The 13,242-nt window shown below is 46.7% G+C and overlaps 1 protein-coding gene across 4 annotated transcripts in view; it reads left to right on the forward strand.

Annotated features, from left to right (window-relative positions):
* Positions 1 to 13,242, forward strand: part of AK9 (adenylate kinase 9) — a 211,726-nt gene that overhangs the window by 182,291 nt on the left and 16,193 nt on the right. For 3 of the 4 annotated variants that reach the window (XM_073576028.1, XM_073576030.1, XM_073576029.1), the window contains one exon: positions 9,460 to 9,574. The exons of the other annotated variant lie outside the window; for it this stretch is intronic. In XM_073576028.1, the coding sequence (XP_073432129.1) occupies positions 9,460 to 9,574 (115 nt within the window). The remainder of the gene's footprint in view (positions 1 to 9,459; positions 9,575 to 13,242) is intronic. 4 annotated transcript variants of the gene reach the window in all.

The following is a 13,242-nucleotide window of genomic DNA, read 5'->3' on the forward strand; positions in this document are numbered from 1 at the left end:
CACTAAAAAATCATTAATAGGGGCGAGAATGTGTTGCTAATTATCTTAGGTCAAATATATGAAAATAGTTAGGTTTAAAATTTAGAAAAAAAATTGTGTTTCTTTAAAGGGAGCCTGTCAGCAGGATTGTTCTCAGTAACCTACAGACAGTGTCAGGTTGGCCCCGTTATACTGATTACAATGATACTTTGGTCGATGAAATCTGTCTTGTGGCTGTTTTTTAATCTTTATTTTCAGTTTTGAGTTAATGCTATGCTAATGTTCTAAGACGGGGATGGGGTATGTGGTGCTCTGATTATCTCTATATATAAAACTGAATGTATTTATGTATGTGTGTATCACCAACCAATCACGAAGCATCTTTCATTTCACCAGAGCTGTTCAAAAGCAGCTGAGCTGTGATTGGTTGCTGTGACGCTTCAGGGGTTTCAGCAGAGTCCGAGAGTGGACCCTCTGGGTCGCGGAACTGAGGCCCCCGGGGCGAGCGCACCAGGTGGAACCGACCCCTATACAGGGACCGTTTGGGGCAGGCCCGCGGGAGATCAGACACCGTGACAGCTGGAACCAAGAGGGGCGGCTCGAAGGACCGGAGAGACCACAGGCAGGGCTGAGAGGCCGCACCGGGACCAAAGTACGGGACGAGGTGATATACAAAGCAACCAGTACCAGAGGATATGAGGAAGACAGATAGACGGCAGGCAAGGGAACTGGACAGGGAAAATGCCAGACACAAGGAGCGGATCAGAACCGAAGACTAGGAAACACGGACCAGGCAGGACGGAGGGCAGACAGGGAGAACAGGCAGAGACGGAAAGGCTGGGACAAGTATAGAACAGAGGGAGAACCTATAGGACCCTATAGGTGGCCAAATTAGTGCAAGGACTTCACACAATAACCAGGCGTCCTCCCCTTATGGGAGACGCCAGATATATCCCCTGCTGGCAGGCGATTGGCTAACCGCTAATCGGCCGCCACCCACCGCAGGGTTAAACATCATGATGGGCGCGCGCCCGCGCCCTAGTGTGCATGTGCAGGCGGGGAGATGCCCGGAGGCCGGGAAGAGAAGACGCGCGTGAGCAGGAGGGAGTGCGCGCGCCGCCGGGTAAGTGAGAGCCGCGGGGGGAGCCGGTGCCGTTGGGACGGCGGCGGCCACGGCCGCTATTGTCACAGTACCCCCCTACTTACATCTCCCCCTTCTGAGATTGGCCAAAAACTTTTTCAGAATATGCGGGGCATTTACATTCTCCCGAGGCTCCCAGGATCTCTCCTCGGGACCAAATCCCTTCCAATCGATAAGAAAGAAGGTCCTTCCTCTGACCTTTTTCATGGCCAAAATGTCTTTAACTTCAAAGACGTTATCATCCCCAATTGGCTGAGGGGAAGAGATAGGGGCAGGGCAGAACCGGTTAAGAATGATAGGTTTAAGGAGCGAGACATGGAAGGCGTTAGGAACTCGGAGTGAAGCCGGCATCCTCAATTTGTATGCAGCGTTGTTAATGCGTCTAAGTACTTCAAAAGGCCCGATGTAACGGGGGCTCAACTTGTATGAGGGAACTTTCAGACGGGTGTGTTTAGTTGAAAATCAGATTTTGTCACCAGGATGGTATGATAGAAGATCCCTTCGTCTTTTGTCCGCATGCTTTTTCATCCGGGCACTGGAGTTCACGAGGGCTTCTCTGGTTTCTTTCCAAACTTGCGCGAAGTTAGCGGCGAGAGCATCTGCCGTGGGAACCCCCGAAGACGGGGACATGGGCAGCGGGATGCCAGGGTTTTGGCCTGAGACCACAAAAAACGGTGACTTGGAGGTGGACTCATTAGGTTGATTATTGTGGGCAAACTCCACCCAAGGAAGAAGTGAGACCCAGTTGTCCTGGTGGGCGTTGGAACAGTCGTCAGAACTTGATTGACCCGTTCCACTTGCCGTTGGTCTGAGGGTGATAGGCGGAGGAGAAATCCAAAGACGTACCCATGTGCCGACAGAGGGCTCTCCAGAAACGAGAGGTAAATTGAACTCTCCGATCAGACACGATCCGTTGAGGGAGTCCATGCAGCTTGAAGATGTGATGGATAAAGATCTCGGCCAACTTAGGAGCCGAAGGCAAACCGAATAATGGGATGAAATGGGCCATTTTGGAGAAGCGATCTACTACCACGAGGATAGTAGTGCACCCAGAAGAGGAAGGCAATTTGCTGCCAAGGCGCCTCTGGAACAGGTAGCGGATGAAGGAGACCGGAGGACAGATTCCTAGGCACCTTGTTCTGCGCACAGGTAGTACAGGACTCTACAAAATCCGTCACGTCCTGGCGGAGAGAGGGCCACCAATAGTAGTGGGAGAGAAGCAAGCGGGTCTTCTTGGTCCCAACGTGTCCTGCGATTTTGGACGAGTGCCCCCAGCGTAGCACCTCCAGTCTTTTGCTCTGTGGAACGAAGGTCCCTTCTGGCGGAAGGGTAGAGAGGCTCACGGGAGCCACGGTAATAACTTTTGCAGGCTCGATGATATAAGATGGAACCTCCTCCATTTCTGGTGACTGCAACGACCTAGAGAGCACATCTGCCTTGGTGTTCGATTTGGTTCCTTTTCAGGTCAAGAGCGTGATGGGCTTGGTCACTGAGGAAAAGTGAGGAACAAACTGGCGGTAATAATTGGCAAATCCCAGGAAGCGCTGAATGGCCTTCACACCGACAGGACGAGGCCATTTGAGGACAGCAGAGAGTTTCTCGGGATCCATCTTCAGCCCAGAATCCGCAATGATGTAACCCAGGAAAGGCAACGAGGTTTGTTCAAACAGGCATTTCTCCAATTTCACATAGAGACGATTCTCCCGAAGACGTTGCAGGACCAGGCGAACGCTTCTTCGATGCGAGGAAAGATCGGATGAAAAGACGAGAATGTCATCCAAGTACACCACCACGCAGGAGTATAATAAATCCCAAAAAACCTCATTGACGAATTCCTGGAACACTGTCGGGGCATTGCAGAGTCCGAACGGCATGATCAAATATTTATAATGGCGATCACAAGTATTGAAAGCCGTCTTCCACTCGTCCCCAGCATGGATTCGGATCAAATTATAGGCTCCTCGTAGGTCCAGTTTGGTAAAGACCCGGGCCCCTCTCAGCCAGTCGAAGAGCTTTGGGATCAGCGGAAGAGGATACCGATTTTTAACGGTGATATTGTTCAGACCTCGATAGTCAATGCATGGCCTGAGGGATCCGTCTTTCTTCCGGACAAAGAAAAAACCCGCGCCTGCAGGGGACGAAGATTTCCGAATGAAACCCTTGGCCAAGTTTTCTTGTATATACTCTGTCATGGCCGAGGTCTCTGCTGGAGACAAAGGGTATGTTCTCCCCCTGGGGGGGTGGCTCCCGGAATCAACTCAATGGGACAGTCAAAGAACCGGTGTGGCAGCAAGGAATCCACCTCCTTCTTAATGAAGACGTCGGCATACGCGTGATATGGTGCCGGGAGTCCCGAAAGATCGGCTGGTTCCTGTGGCGGATGAGAACGGACCACCGACAACAGACAGCGTTCCTGGCAAATATGGCCCCAGCGCAGAATCTCCCCAGAGTGCCAGTCCAGAACCGGTTCATGCAATCTGAGCCAGGGTAATCCAAGGAGGACGGCGTGGGACAAATTGGGCAGTACGTAGAAAGCTATCTTCTCCAGATGAAGAGCTCTCACTTGAAACTCAACTTCGGCAGTAACCATGGTGATGAGCTCTGGAAGTGGTCTGCCATCCACAGAGGCAATTGCGCACGGGTTTTCCAAGGTAACCACAGGAATCTGGAACTTGTCAACCTCCTCAAGCCGAATGAAATTACCAGCCGCACCCGAGTCCACATACGCCTCCACAGATCTACGCTCCTGACCTAGAATAATTAAAGCCGAAATGGTAAGGGGCAGAGAGGAATTAGAGTCACCTAGGGAGGCCTCTCTTACCTGGCCTAGGTGGAGGCGTTTCCCGGTCTCACAGGACAGGTGCGCAGAAAATGATTGGCACGGCTGCAATACAGACAAAGGCCCTGTGTCATTCTCTCCCTGCGCCGTTGCTCAGACAATCTAACACGGTCTATTTGCATGGGCTCGGGGGCGGAACTAGCAGAGGGTGCGGAGGAACGTGGAATGGGGGCTTGATAGAGCCTAAAGGGTCTCTTCTCTCTGGCGGCCTCCCAAGAACGTTCGAGAAACAGGAGATCTATACGAGTGGCCAGGGATATGAGATCTTCCAGGGTGGTAGGTGTATCCCGTCCGGCAAGCTCATCTTTTATTTTGCCAGAAAGACCTCTCCAAAAAGCTCCCACCAGGGCCTCATTATTCCACCCAAGTTCCAAAGACAGTGTCCGGAAGCGGATGGCATACTGCCCCACAGTGAGCGAACCCTGACGGAGGTTAAACAGTAGTAGAAGCCAACCGCCCGGGCTCGTCAAATACCTTGCGGAACATGTCAAGAAAATTCTGAATCCTAGAGACCACAGGATCATCCCTCTCCCACAAAGGATTCACCCAGGCCAAAGCCTCCCCCTCAAGGTGGGACACGATGAACGCCACCTTGGCACGGTCGGAGGGGTATTGCTGGGGTAACAGCTCAAAGTGCAGTCTGCACTGGTTCAAGAAGCCCCGGCATAGCTTGGGATCCCCGCTATACCTGGGGGGCTTTCCCAGGTGAGGTGGCGGGTGAGATGCTGGATCCCGGGGTTGGACAGAGGCGGCCGCCGAGGACTGTAGGGAAAGTAGACGGTCATCGACGGGCGCCATGTAATTTAAGATGTGGGACTGGGCGTAGCGCTGCTGCGCGAGCCCCTGCTGGAGGCCGGCTAACATGGGAGGAAAAGTAACTCCTTTTGCGTAGTGGCCGCGGCCCCAGCGGGGTCCATGGCCTGGTTATACTGTGACGCTTCAGGGGTTTCGGCAGTGTCCGAGAGTGGACCCTCTGGGTCGCGGAACTGAGGCCCCCGGGGCGAGCGCACCAGGAGGAACCGACCCTACACAGGGACCGTTTGGGGCAGGCCCACGGGAGATCAGACACCGCGACAGCTGGAACTAAGAGGGGCGGCTCGAAGGACCGGAGAGACCACAGGCAGGGCTGAGAGGCCGCACCGGGACCAAAGTACGGGACGAGGTGATATACAAAGCAACCAGTACCAGAGGATAAGAGGAAGACAGATAGACGGCAGGCAAGGGAACTGGACAGGGAAAGTGCCAGACACAAGGAGCGGATCAGAACCGAAGACAAGGAAACACGGACCAGACAGGACGGAGGGCAGACAGGCAGAGACGGAAAGGCTGGGACAAGTATAGAACAGAGGGAGAACCTATAGGACCCTATAGGCGGCCAAATTAGTGCAAGGACTTCACACAATAACCAGGCGTCCTCCCCTTATGGGAGACGCCAGATATATCCCCTCCTGGCAGGCGATTGGCTAACCGCTAATCGTCCGCCACCCACCGCAGGGTCAAACATTATGACTGGCGCGCGCCCGCGCCCTAGTGTGCATGTGCAGGCGGGGAGCTGCCCGGAGGCCGGGAAGAGAAGACGCGCCTGAGCAGGAGGGAGGAGGGAGCGCGCGCGCGCCGCCGGGTAAGTGAGAGCCGTGGGGGGGGCGGTGCCCGTGGGACGGCGGCGGCCACGGCCGCTGTTGTCACAGTTGCTATGAGCAACAGTTTTCCTTGCAACCAATCACTAAGCATCTCTCTTTTAACCAGAGCTGGTTAAAAGAAGCTGAGCTGTGATTGGTTGCTATGAGCAAGTTTTCCCACTTGACAACACCTCAGCAGACACTGACATGGTGGGAGAAATCTAGCATCCCCGGAAACATAAGCTCCCAGCCATTGTCTGCCCCCCAGACAGGAGCACAGAGCATATGACAGAAATGAATCCCCCCTCCCGTGGCTCTGGCTGATGGGATGATGTGGGATATTAGGGGTAGTAGTCCGGTAGCTCTGACGGAATGATGTGGGATATTAGGGGTAGTAGTCCGATGGCTCTGACGGGATGATATGGGATATTAGTGGTAGTTGTCCGGTGGCTCTGGCTGACAGGATGATGTGGGATATTAAGGGTAGTAGTCCGGTGGCTCTGGCTGACGGGATGATGTGGGATTTTGGGGTTAGTAGTCTGGTAGCTCTGGCTGACGGGATGATGTGGGATATTAGTAGTCCGGTGGCTCTGGCTGACGGGATGATGTGGGATATTACGGGCAGTAGTCCGGTGGCTTGATGGGATGATATGGGATATTAGGGGTAGTAGTCTGGTAGCTCTGGCTGACGGGATGATGTGGGATATTATAGTGAATGTGGCTATGCAGAGTGGGCGGGGCTATACACTCAGCTTTATATATATAATCATTATAATTTGTTATAACTAACCGAAGTTAGTTACTATGCCGAGGCAGCGCTGGGCTCTTCAGCTAGTATATTCATAATTGCAGACTGCTGACAGGTCACTGAACCCTCACTCACCTGCCCCCTAGTTTGCATAATGAATACCATGGCACCTGCACTGCAACATAATCTCCTGGTTACTGTGCACTTAATCCCTTTTGCAGATTTACTTGAGCAAGGAAAAAAAAAGTCATTTTGAAAATGGCGCCCGCAGCGCCTGCGCAGTAGCAGCTATCTGTTTGTATAGAGATCCGATAGCTGCTGTTGTGCAGGCGCCGGCGGAGAAGAAAAAAGAAAGTCCTCCTCCAAGATGGCGCCACCCACTCATGCATATTTGCAGATGTCGGCGATCGCCTATATATACACCGATAGCTGCTACTGCGCAGGCGCAGAAGCGGGTTTTTTTTTTTATTCAGTATGTGATGCCTCATTCTGCCGCCACAAAAATCAGAATATAAAGCGATCAAAAAACGTTATGTGCCTGAAAATGGTACCAATAAAAACATCAGCTCATCCCACAAAAAACACACCCGCACATGACTGACGGCCGAAATATGGAAAAATTATAGCTCTCAAAATGCAGTAATGCAAAAATTTCTTACAAAAAATTCAAAAAGTGTCTTTTAGTGTGACAGAAGCTAAACAAGAAAAAAGGATGTAAATCTGGTATCGCTGTAATCGCACCAACCCGAAGAATAAAGTCGCCTAATCACTAATACCGCCCGAGGAACGGCATAAAAAATAAAACCAATTCTTCACCTTTTGTGGATTTGTTCATTCTGCCTCCCAAAGATTGCAGTAAGGCGATCACAGTGGTTTACCCCCACGTATGAGGTATCAGCGTACTCAGGACAAATTGCACAACAACTTTTGGGGTCCTATTTCTCCTGTTACCCTTGTGAAAATATAAATTTGGTGGCAAAGAGATCATTTTTATGGAAAAAAATATGATTTTTTTTATTTTCACGGCTCTACGTTATAAACTTCTGTGAAGCACTTGGGGGTTCAAAGTGCACACCATACATCTAGGTAAGCTCCTTGGAGGGTCTAGTTTCCAAAATGGTGTCACATGTGGGGGTTTTCCACTGTTTAGGCACATCAGGGGCTCTCCAAACGCGACACGGCGTCCGATCTCAATTCCAGCCAATTTTGTGTTGAAAAAGTCAAACGGCGCTCCTTCCCTTCCGAGCTCTGCCATGCACCCACACACTGGTTTACCGCCACATATGGGGTATCAGCATACTCAGGACAAATTGCACAATAACTTTTGGGGTCCTGTTACCCTTGGGAAAATAAAAATTAGGGATGAAAAGATCATTTTTGTGGAAAAAATATGATTTTTTAATTTTATAGCTCTATGTTATAAACTTCTGTGAAGCCTTTGGGGGTTCAGAGCTCTCACCACACATCTAGATAAGTTCCTTGGGGAGTATAGTTTCCAAAATGGGGTTACTTATGGGGGGTTTCCACTGTTTAGGCACATCAGTGGCTCTCCAAATGCGACATGGCGTCCGATCTCAATTCCAGTAAAAAAAGATTCAAATGGCGCTCCTTCCCTCCCGAGCTCTGCCATGCGCCCAAACAGTGGTTTACCCCCACATATGGGGTACCAGCGTACTCAGGACAAATTGCACAATAACTTTTGGGGTCCTGTTACCCTTGGGAAAATAAAAATTGGGGGTGAAAAGATCATTTTTTGGGAAAAAATATGATTTATTAGTGTTATGAGTATACGTTATAACCTTCTGTGAAGCCCTTGGGGGTTCAAAGTGCTCACCACACATTTAGATAGGTTCCTTGGGGGGTCTAGTTTCCAAAATAGGGTCACTTATGGGGGATTTCCACTGTTTAGATACATCAGGGGCTCTCCAAACGCGACATGGCATCCACTCTCGATTCCAGCCAATTTGACATTCAAAATTTCAAATGAAGCTCCTTCCCTTCTGACCACTGCCGTGCGCCTAAAGATTTGTCTTCCTCCACACATCGGTGTATCGGAGAAAGTGCACAACAAATATTGTGGTTCATTTTCTCCTGATACCCTTGACAAAATAAAAAAAATTGTGTCCGAAGAAAAACTTTTGGGAAAAAAAGTTAAATGTTCATTTTTTCCTTCCACATTAATTCAATACTTGTGAAGTACCTAAAGGGTTAATTAACTTCTTGAATGTGGTTTTGAACACCTTGAGGGGTGCAGTTTTTAGAATGGTGTCACTTTTGGGTATTTTCTGTTATATTGACCCCCCAAACTCACTTCAAATGTGATGTGGTCCCTAAAAAAAATGGTTTTGTAAATTTTGTTGTAAAAATGAGAAATCGCTGGTCAACTTTTAACCCTTATAAGTTCCTAACAAAAAAAATTATGTTTCCAAAATTCTGCTGATGTAAAGTTGACATGTGGGAAATGTTATTTATTAACTATTTTGTGTGACATATCTCTCTGATTTAAGGGTACAAAAATTAAAAGTTTGGAAATTGCAGAATTTTCATAAATAAATGCAAGTCATATCGAAGAAATTTTACCACAAACATGAAGTACAATATGTCACGAAAAAACAATCTCAGAATTAGTGGAATCCGTTGAAGTATTCCAGAGTTATAACCACATAAAGTCTCAGTGGTCCGATTTCAAAATTAAGGCCTGGTCATTATCCTACAAAGTGGATTGGTCCTTAAGGGGTTAAGGGCAAAAAAATGAAAAGTTGGAAAATTGTGAAATGTTCACTTGTTTTTGTCGCAAGTCATATTGACCAAAAATTTCTGATAAGCATGAAATGCAATGTGCCGTGAGAAAACTATATAAAAATCACTGAGATATGTTGAAGCGTTGCAGAGTTATTACCTACTAAAGTAATGCTGGTGAGAATTGTAAAATTTGTCCAGTTAAGGTGAAAACAGGCTTGGGGTGAAGGGTTAAGCAAATCTTGCAAATATTCTGGGGTATATAGCTCAAAATTATTGCAAAGGAAGAGTGGATCATTTGCTGGTCGCAGCCATTCTGAGTACACCTCTCATTATCTTCAAGTGTTTGTCTAAGGAACTTGTAAAATTTCTGTTCTCACTTTTTATTGTCTAGGGAGCTGCCACTGCTATAATAAAAGCATTAAATGATGTGGGATGTCTAAAGCCAAAGTATCCATTTTTAAGTGTAAAACGGTCAGCCCTGCTCTATATTGCATATCACCTAAAAGGTAAGAGTGCACAAAAAATATAGTTAGTTATTGTTACATGGTTATTATTATTATTATTTATTATTATAGCGCCATTTATTCCATGGCTCTTTACATGTGAGGAGGGGTATACATAATACATACAAGTGCAGTAATCTTATACAAGTCACGACTGGTACAGGATGAGAGAGGACCCTGCCCGCAAGGGCTCACAGTCTACAGGGGATGGGTGAGGATACAGTAGGCAGGTAGAGCTGGTCGTGCAGCGGTTTGGTGGATTGTTGGTTACTGCAGGTTGTAAGCTTGTCGAAAGAGGTAGGTCTTCAGGTTCTTTTTGAAGGTTTGCATAGTAGGCGAGAGTCTGATATGTTGTGGTAGAGAGTTCCAGAGTAGGGGGATGCACGGGAGAAGTCTTGTATGCCATTGCGGGAAGATGAGATAAGAGGGGAGTACAGAAGGAGATCTTGTGAGGATCGGAGGTTTCGTGCAGGTAAGTACCGGGAGACGAGGTCACAGATGTATGGAGGACTCAGGTTGTGGATGGCTTTGTATGTCATGGTTAGGGTTTTGAACTGGAGTCTTTGGGTAATGGGGAGCCAGTTCAGGGATTGACAGAGGGGAGAGGCCGGGGAATAGCGGGGGGACAGGTTGATTAGTCGGGCAGCAGAGTTTAGAATAGATTGGAGGGGTGCGAGAGTGTTAGAGGGGAGGCCACAGAGCAGGAGTTTGCAGTAGTCAAGGCGGGAGATGATGAGGGCATGAACTAGGGTTTTTGCAGATTCTTATTTGAGGAATGTACGGATCCGTGAAATATTTTTGAGTTGAAGTCGGCAGGAAGTGGAAAGGGCTTGGATATGTGAAAAAAATCAATCCTTAAAAGATACTTTATTGACCAATCATTAAAAAGTTTTCAAAACTTCAAAAAACAGGCAAACAAAATTAGGCTTATTGCTGATTTTCAAGATCCAGCCACAAACACTAGAGAGTCGTTCCAATGTCAGGTAGAGGGTCACAAACCTATTTGTCCCTATAGGGCCCTATATCTCTCTCCTACCTGACAGCGGAGGTTGGCACCATCTTGATACGCAAATGGCGCCCCGCTCCTCGGCGGCTCTCCCTAATCACCCTGTTGACTCCTATGTAAATAACATCAGCTTGGAGTACAACAGATGGCCGGGGACAAAAATAGAATAGATAATAACCCCATGCCACAAACCACCAAGAAAAAAATGTAAGGAATAGTAACTGGAAAAAACTCTAATTTTTGGCAGATTTGTAAACATTTGCTTTGGGAGGAAAAGGGGTCTAAATAACCCTATTTAGGTGTCTCCCTGCCTGACAGCGGAGCTTTTACACCCTACGTTACTCTGGTGCCCCCGCTCCACGTGGGCTGACCCTTACTGACCCCTACACTTCTCACCCAAAAAGAGGAAAGAGGGTGTCAGAACATATGGCCAAGGGAGACAGGGGTAATAACTTAGAATTATCCCTGAAAAAATCCCCCCCAAAGACAAAAAATGTTTTAATAATAATAGAAAAATGTATCTGCAAACCGATGTATACAGGCTCAAAATTGCACTGTCCCCAAAAAAAAAAAAAAAAAAAAAAAATCAGCAAATTAACAAATATGTAAGAACTTAGCTCATGGCCACTGAAGAATCACCTCAATGGCTCATTGTTTTGGGCATGATGCAATATGAAAAATGTGTTGCTGGGGATTAGAGGTAATAGCAGCGTTCTGTGATGTGAGAAATGTACATTAATGCTGCTTAAGAACATTTAAATGAGTCTGTATGTGCTCTGATTGATATCTTACCCCCTTTACTTGCAACTGCCTTTGCTAATGCACTATTATCCCGTACACTGTATACATCGGTTTGCAGATACATTTTTCTATTATTATTAAAACATTTTTTGTCTTTGGGGGGGATTTTTTCAGGGATAATTCTAAGTTATTACCCCTGTCTCCCTTGGCCATATGTTCTGACACCCTCTTTCCTCTTTCTGGGTGAGAAGTGTAGGGGTCAGTAAGGGTCAGCCCACGTGGAGCGAGGGCACCAGAGTAACGTAGGGTGTAAAAGCTCCGCTGTCAGGCAGGGAGACACCTAAACAGGGTTATTTAGACCCCTTTTCCTCCCAAAGCAAATGTTTACAAATCTGCCAAAAATTAGAGTTTTTTCCAGTTACTATTCCTTACATTTTTGTCTTGGTGGTTTGTGGCATGGGGTTATTATCTATTAGAGTTTTGTCCCCGGCCATCTGTTGTACTTCAAGCTGATTTTATTTACATAGGAGTAGGAGTCAACAGGGTGATTAGGGAGAGCCGCCGAGGAGCGGGGGCGCCATTTGCGTATCAAGAGGGTGCCAACCTCCGCTGTCAGGTAGGAGAGAGATATAGGGCCCTATAGGGACAAATAGGTTTGTGACCCTCTACCTGACATTGGAACGACTCTCTAGTGTTTGTGGCTGGATCTTGAAAATCAGCAATAAGCCTATTTTTGTTTGCCTGTTTTTTGAAGTTTTGAAAACTTTTTAATGATTGGTCAATAAAGTATCTTTTAAGGATTGGTTTTTTTGTATATGAGCCGTTGAATAATTAATCCAGAATTATATTTATTAAGAATTTTTGTTACGGCTTGGATATGTGGTTTGAAAGAGAGATCAGTGTCAAGGATAACCCCAAGGCAGCGAACTTGTGGGAATGAAGAGAGTGGGCAGCCGTTTACTTTAATGGATAGGTCCATTGGGTGGGTCACGTGAGATGGGGGAAAGATGATTAATTCTGTTTTGACCATATTAAGTTTGGTTCTTAGAGCAGATCTGTTGGCTCTTCTAACTTGGTTTTTGTAGTACAGTGGGTACGGAAAGTATTCAGAACCCTTTAGATCCCTTTAAATTTTTCACTCTTTGTTTCACTGCAGCCATTTGGTAAATTCAAAAATGTTCATTTTTTTCTCATTAACCCCTTCACCCCCAAGGGTGGTTTGCACGTTCATGACCGGGCCAATTTTTACAATTCTGACCACTGTACCTTTATGAGGTCATAACTCTGGAACACTTTCATGGATCCTGGTGATTCTGACATTGTTTTCTCGTGACATATTGTACTTCATGTTAGTGGTAAAATTTCATTCAAATAACTTGCGTTTATTTGTGAGAAAAACGGAAATTTGGCGAAAATTTAGAAAATTTCGCAATTTTCCAACTTTGAATTTTTTTTATGCCCTTAAATCACAGAGATACGGCACACAAAAAACTTGATAACTAACATTTCCCACATGTTTACTTTACATCAGCACAATTTTGGAACCAACATTTTTTTTTGTTAGGAAGTTATAAGGGTTAAAAGTTGACCAGCGATTTCTCATTTTTACAACACCATTTTATTTTTAGGACCACATCACATTTGAAGCCACTTTGAGGGGTCTATATGATAGAAAATACCCAAAAGTGACACCATTCTAAAAACTGCACCCCTTAAAGTGCTCAAAACCACATTCAAGAAGTTTATTAACCCTTTAGGTGCGTCACAGGAATTTTTTTGAATATTTAAAAAAAAAATGAACATCTAACTTTTTTTCATAAAAAAAAATACTTCAGGTTCAATTTTTTTATTTTACCAAGGGTAACAGGAGAAATTGGACTGCAAAAGTTATTGTGCAATTTGTCCTGAGTACGCAGATACCTGA

Source organism: Dendrobates tinctorius, unplaced genomic scaffold (genome assembly GCF_039654945.1).
Source record: "Dendrobates tinctorius isolate UK_male_01 unplaced genomic scaffold, ASM3965494v1 ptg000046l, whole genome shotgun sequence".
NCBI lineage: Eukaryota > Metazoa > Chordata > Amphibia > Anura > Dendrobatidae > Dendrobates > Dendrobates tinctorius.